General features: G+C 30.0%; 1 protein-coding gene across 1 annotated transcript; it reads left to right on the top strand.

Annotated features, from left to right (window-relative positions):
- Window positions 1-5,078: 5,078 nt before the first annotated feature.
- On the top strand, window positions 5,079-7,075 carry LOC120144400 (U-box domain-containing protein 40-like). The gene is given in 2 exon segments (XM_039158464.1): window positions 5,079-6,344; window positions 6,347-7,075. Coding segments are annotated over 2 exon segments (1,698 nt in total). The 5' UTR covers window positions 5,079-5,341; the 3' UTR covers window positions 7,042-7,075.
- The last annotated feature ends 412 nt before the right edge of the window (window positions 7,076-7,487 follow it).

Below are 7,487 nucleotides of genomic sequence, written 5' to 3'. Positions count from 1 at the left end.
TACTCAAGAATATTATAACAAAATGAATATAAGAAAGAACAAACAATCGTTCAACAAGAAAAATGGGAAAAACATAAGTATATATGGAATTTTTAGCTTAATAATTGGTAAATAGCTTCCTTGAATGTCTTCATCTGATATAAGTTCCCTTTATTTCATCTAATAGATTACCAGCTGTTTAGAGTTGTTGGGAAAGTTTTCTAGTCGTTCATTAAAATCGAGCATTAAGTATTCATTTATAACTTTAATTTCGGAACCGAATAATAATATTTTAAAAATTATAGTCATTAGACCCAATTGGCCGATTGATATCAAAACCGTTGACTGACTTTCAAAACCTACTGGTTGATTACAAAACTGAGACTCTAATATTAAAATCGAGAAAGTAAATTACACGAATTAACTTATCTGAGTGGTTAAATAAATTATTGTTGTTTATAGAAGTCATGGGTTCCAGCACTAACGATTGCAATAGGATGATTGATCGTTCATTGTCAAATGATTAAGAGTATTTAGAGCAAATATTACTTTATAATCACCTTAACTTAATAAAAATAATCGAGAAAGCAAGCTGAAAATGATTTTAGTATTAGGTTAAGGTTTCAAAACTTGAGATCAAAATTAGGCTAGTTTCGTGTTTTTGACACTTCCAATTTAAGGTAGGCTACATAAGTGACCCTTAAACTTTTAGGACATTTGCATGTAATCACTAAACTTTCTAAACTTACAATACAATTATTAAATTTTTAATTGACTTTCATTATAGCTTTTGTCGTAGTTTAACGACCATTTGTAAATTTTATACTAAATAAATCTATATTAATCTTATTTTCACTAGTAAATATACATCTAACAATCTCAATTTTTTTTAAAAAAAAATTATATACATTGCATTCATGTTTTTTTGTGTGCAAAAGAATATAGTATTTCAAAATCAAAAAATTCAAACCGCCACTTAGGGTCTGTTTGTTTAGGGGGATTGGTTTTCCCCGAAATCCCGTGCTTGTTTCACGTAATTCGTTTTTCAGAAAATGTTTTTCAGTATTTGGTTGGAGGAAAACTGGTTGATCAACGTAAAATATTTTTCTGGTCAACAGAATTTCCTTTGTGTTTTCTGGAAAATGACTTACGGTCTGATTTTCCGTAAGTCATTTTCCGAACTTTTCACTTTAAATAATAAGTACTCAAAATAATTTTATTTTATGAATTTAATAGTAATAAAATATTTTAATATCGTTTTGAATCAAAATATTAATTATTAAAATATTTAAAATATATTTATTAATATTTATAATAATATGAGATATTGTATTTTATTTTAATAATATAATAAATTATTAATAAAATTTATATTATTTATTAATTTCACATAAATATATTATAAATTATTAATAATGAATAATTTTATTTATATTTGATATTAATATAATAATCTAATAATATTTTAATAAAGATATTTAAAATATACTAATTAATATTTTTAAAATATAATATAACACTATTACTTTAATAAATAATTAATATAATTTATAATATTTTTATTTCAATAAAATATACCAATATTAATATTTTTATTAATAAAATTATAAAATAATATTTATAATAAATAAATTATTTAATATTTTAAAATAATAATATTAAGTTTTATGATAAATAATATTATTTATTGTATTTAATATTTGTAATAAATATTTTTAGAAAAAACTCGTCAACTAGTGGAAAAAATGTTTAAACAACATCTTCCAAACATCATAAAACGTTTTCCAGAAAAATATAATTCATTTTACGGAAAATATTTTCCGGAAAACGTTTTCCAGAAATGTAATTCATTTTTCAAATTCATATTCCAATAATTCATTTTCTAAAATTTAATTTTTTAAAAAATCAATTATAACAAAACAAACATACCTTATAAAATCCAAATTACATACCAATCAATTGGTTTAGAGCCATTTATTTATTTTCTGCGTCATTCTTTGACTTATACGCAAAACATACAATCTTTAGTTAAAGATAAGAATTAGTAGAGCCAAAATCTAGAGTCCAACCAATTTCATATCAACATCATGGAACCCTTGCTTGTGTTGATTTTAGCCAATCCTTATGCATGAAAAAATATAGAATCAGATTAAAATAAATATTTTCTACTTATTTTTTTAAGGTTTAATTTTTGATCTCTTAAGTTAAGAAATTCAACAGTATTAAATTATAACATTAGTTGTTTATATCTCTTAAGAAAACATATCGACGTAAATTTTTTTTCTTCTCACAGTAATTTAAATTATATATTCGTTTTATTTTATTTGGATTCTAATCGTCTAGAAAAATAATATTCTCTTTATTATTAGAACTATTCCTCAAGTCCTAACAAACGTGAAGTTCAAATCTTCTCTTATTTGAAGGTTTTATTATTATAAAACAAGTGTTCCTAAAATTACTCATTACTTTTCCAATGGAAAGAGATGAGCGTCCTAAAGTGAATGCCAACCCGATTTCATTGTCCTCGACATTGAAAGTAAAATCACTAAAAGGAAGAGAAAGGAGGGTATAACCAAGGAGAAAAAGCGATGGCAATAAAGTTAGTGTACGAAACCATTCATGCAATGTGAAAAGAATAAATAAGTAAATAAATATACAGATATAATGATAGATCCATAGATCTTTTTGAGTAGGATGATAAACGAGTCGGACGGATATAGATATTCATTATCATCTCTTCATATCCACGTAATATTTTTGTATTTATTATCTATCTCAAGACGAGTAAAATTTTTAATTTCGCACCCATTCACATAGATATATTCTTAAATTTACCCCTTACTCACTACCCAACTGGATATCTACCACCCATCTCTTACCTAGTGGCAGATGCACTAAACCCCTATAAGGGTCAAGTGCATCCCATTATTTTGGAAAAGTGGTTAAATTTAGTTTAATGTGTTAAGAAAAAAAGAAAAAAATTACAATTTTTGCATACCCATTATTTAAAAAAAAGAAAATTGAAATTTTGGATCTCATTATTAAATTTCTAAATCATTTTGGATCCCCATTCTTAAATTTCTTTACCCTCCTGTACTAGCCCATACTTGCCTAGAAATAACCTCACAGATTACATAAGCAACAATATATATATATATATATATATATATATATATATATATATATATATATATATATATAAAGAAATTAAGGATTAATTGAGTTTATACCATATCATTTGGTTAAATTACAAGTAATGTTCTATAAAATCTTAAGATAGAATATCCTCTGAAATTAAACCTAAATTCATAATAATGCAAAATTTATACGATGGGTAATTAGTGGACGAGCAGATGTAGGGTAGCAGATGCAGAGCGAGTAAGGTATTAAATTCATCACCTACCCACTACCCATGGCGGGTATTAATTTTTACATCCACATCCGTTCACTATCCATTAAATTTATATCCATCCATATCACAATTGGAGTAGATGCGATGTAAAATCCACAAAATTATACCCGTCTATCATTCCTATTTTTTAGGTGTACATAAATATATTAATAACATAAAAAATATATTACTTGTGTATAAATAAAATTTCATGACGAATATAATCAATAAAATAAATAATTAAACTAAAAAACTTAAACTTTAGAGTAAACACTAAACTAGTTCTAAATATGCCATTGCATGAATGATAAAAAATAAAATTTCTCTCAGATTATCAACCGAATACATAATGTATTAATAAAAAAATTATATAAATTTTAAAATCGATTGAATAACTTTTTTTCTTCTTCTTTTCTTTTAATGAAAAATGGGAGTTAGCATATGGCTCGTGGCTCTGATTGGAAGAACACTTTGATAAAGAAAGAGACATCATCCAGCCTAGAACACTTCAAAAGTCTAAAGTAGAAACAAAAAAGAACAAGCAATAATCAAATGATGCAAAAAAAAAACTTAGCAATTAAGATTTCATTATTAATTTCGTGGCCTAAGAAAACAGAGAATTCATTAATAATTTAGTTAATATCGGTACAAGCATGACCATTAACATTGTGAGTACCAAAAAAAAAAGTTAAAAACTTTTTCTTTGACTTTTGGAATTAATCTACTGTAGAAGCAGTTTGACACAACACATAAAAAATGCCATATAATATTATCAGAAAGACTACCATAAAATATAAAAAGTATATAAACTGTAAAATAGAAACTAACAAAAATATGTATAAATAGTAAATAATTCAATATATATATAAATTAAATTTAGAAAAAGTAAAAAATATATATTCCTAAAAAATATTTGAGAATAACCTAATTTCTTAAGATTTTTTAAATTAGGTTGTCATTATTTTGTAACATAGTGTTTTCTAATAATGTTATGTGATATTCTTTGTAAAGTCACTCTAAACGGTTGTGATACTTTAAATTGATTGAAAGTGATATTTTAGGTATAATAATTGAGAAACAAAATAGATAGTTAACAAAAAAAAAGAGAGGCAGTATAATTTAAACCATCAAATATATACATAAAATTTATCAAAAAAATTTAAATAGTAAAATAAGTTTTAAATTCAAATTTTAAGTTAAGCTTGAACAAATAAAAATGACGGATAGAAATATGTAAATAGTTATATGATTATAGGACATTTTCAACAAAAAATAATATTACAGTTAATAAAATGTGCAGCATAATAAATCTAACCCTTAAATTTTATAAGTATTTATAAATCTAAACCATGTTTAAGCCAGAAAAAGAAGTGCAATTACACTAACAAGTGTGTTTTTTACAGCAGATAAAGCTGTCAACAGTGTTGTGAGATTCAACAGCACTAATAATTGCCTCAAAAGATTATGATTATGAATAGATTATTGATTTACTAAAAGCAGTTTTAATTAAAAACAAAAAAATCCCCAAATTGACGTTAACACTTGCTAATGCACTGACTAAATTATTTATCCTTCATTACTATATTTTAAAATAATTAAATTATCTAACCAAATATTATAAAAAAATGATAAAAAAAAGTTTTCAAAGCAAGTGGAGAGCTTAGTTGGGAGGAAGTAGCTACCAGAGTTTGGGAAATTCTTTCTGAAATCAGAGATTTGAAAAATAAAAATAATACAAAAGAATCCTAACAGTAAAACTGTAATCTCAAATCCCCAAATCATGGTTTCATCATCCAATCTCTTCTAGGACTTGGTCTCCGCCAACATTTTCCTCAACTTTCTCTTTTATGATTCCGTCTTCCTTATATCAACATTTGCACGAACTCACTCCACCCTTATTTTGTCTCTTCCAGTTTCATTCGCACATGTTGATTCAAAGCTTCAGTGTTTGATCTCCCAAGAATTTCAACAATGGAGTTCCAGGAAGCTTTGATGAAGATGGCGATTCATAAATCACCAACTCATCATAGACATTTTTTCCATTCTGTTCCAGGGAAAGAGGCGGAGAGAGTTGCATCAACGAAGCCAAAATGGAAGATTTTGTTCCGAAGATCAACGTCTGCAAGCGTTTCCGGGACATGTCAACAATCTCATCATCGAGTTCAGCCAAAGTTGATCCCTGAAGAATTTTCTTGCCCCATTTCAGGGTCTTTAATGGCTGACCCTGTTATAGTTTCCTCGGGTCACACTTTCGAAAGAGTTTGTGTTGAAGCCTGTAAAAACATGGACTTTGCACCAACCCTCAACGACGGTTCCGTCCCTGATTTCTCCACTGTTATCCCTAACCTTGCTCTCAAATCCACCATTGATAATTGGTGTCAGAATCGTTCTTTAAACCCTCCAAAACCCCTTGAGTTTTCCAGGGCTCAGGAACTTGTTCGTACATTATCGTCCAGAAACCCAAAAACCCACACCGGAGAAGAAGAAGAAAGGATATATGTTTCAGGGAGAAATCTGATCCAAGGTGTCAAAGATGTTCCTTCAGTGAAGTTGGATCATGCAGTCACTGAGCTAAATCGTTCCAGCTCCGATGAATCGGTTGCCGCTGCCGCCGTTACGACTCCGATCAATGTCGTAACACCGCCATTGCAACTCACGGATCGTCCGAGTTGTTATTCATCCGCTTCATCCTCCTCTGAAATCGAAACCTTAACGACCCCTAACATCAACGAAGAAGAAGAATCGTTTCTCACGAAACTAAAAAGCTCACAAGCTTTCGACGTCGAAGGAGCATTGATTGAATTAAGGAAGATAACAAGAACACAAGAGAGTTCCAGGGCTGTTTTTTGCACGCCACGTGTACTATCAGCTTTCAGGTCTTTGATCGTTTCCAGGTACGTGAACATTCAAGTGAACTCAGTTGCAGTGTTGGTGAACTTGTCGTTGGAAAAGATCAACAAGGTTAAGATCGTACGTCAGGATTGGTTCCCGTTTTGATCAATGTGTTGAAATCGGGATCCCGTGAGGCGCAGGAGCATGCTTGCGGTGCACTCTTTAGCTTAGCCCTTGATGATAATAACAAAACCGCCATCGGAGTTTTGGGAGCTCTGCAACCATTGATGCACATGCTGAAAACAGGGACTGAGCGGACTCGGCATGACTCGGCCTTGGCGCTTTACCATCTCTCACTCGTTCAGAGCAATCGGAGTAAATTGGTTAAGAACGGGTCGGTTCTTGTTTTGTTGAGTATGGTTAAATCGGGTCATATGACGGATCAGGTGTTCCTTATATTGTGTAACTTGACTTCGGGTTCGGACGGTCGGGCGGCAATGTTGGATTCGGGTGCGGTGGAGTGTTTGACGAGTTTGTTGAGGAGAAATGAGTTGTTTGACTCAACTCGGCAAGGTTGTGTGGCGGTTTTGTATGGACTGAGTCAGGCGGGGTTGAGGTTTAAGGGGTTGGCGAAGGTGGCCAGTGCGGTGGAGGAGTTGGCAAAGGTGGAGAGGACGACGAGTGGGCCGACAAGGGAGAAAGTAAGGAGGATATTGGAGATGTTGAAACGGGGGAGTGAGGAGGAGCAAGAGGAAGTGGACTGGGAAGCGTTGCTTGACTCGGGGTCAATGACTCGAACTCGGTTGCGACTCGGTGATGGAAAGACGGGTCATGAATGAACTCATCCGAGTTTTGAGCTTTTTTTTTTTAATTCTTTCTGTGGTTTTTTATTTATTTATTTTAATTGGGGTTTATGTAATTATTGGTGGATATTTTTCTACCTTTTATATAGAATTTTGTTGCTTCTTTTCCGTTTTTCTTTGCGACTTTTCTTTTTATTATATTTTCTTTCCTAAAGCAAATGGATAGTTGAAAAAAGTGTAAATAAACTGATGGAGAATTGATTCTGAAAAAGAAAGCTATGCTTTTTTCCTTAGCTGGATTCTGAATTGTATGTCTTACGTTTCAATTTACATTGTACTACATATATGTGTATTTGGTTCTCGACGTTAATATTAATGTTGACCTTACCTGTTCGTATTTATTATTTTTATTTTTTATTACTAACAATATGACATTTTTATACGTTATTGGTTTTCTTTATTAGTTGTTTGATTATTCTCTT

This window comes from Hibiscus syriacus, unplaced genomic scaffold (assembly GCF_006381635.1).
Source record: "Hibiscus syriacus cultivar Baekdansim isolate YM2019G1 unplaced genomic scaffold, ASM638163v2 tig00110889_pilon, whole genome shotgun sequence".
Classification (NCBI taxonomy): Eukaryota; Viridiplantae; Streptophyta; class Magnoliopsida; order Malvales; family Malvaceae; genus Hibiscus; species Hibiscus syriacus.
Note: the sequence above shows the minus strand (reverse complement) of the source record. Positions and strands in the feature narration are given on the sequence as shown.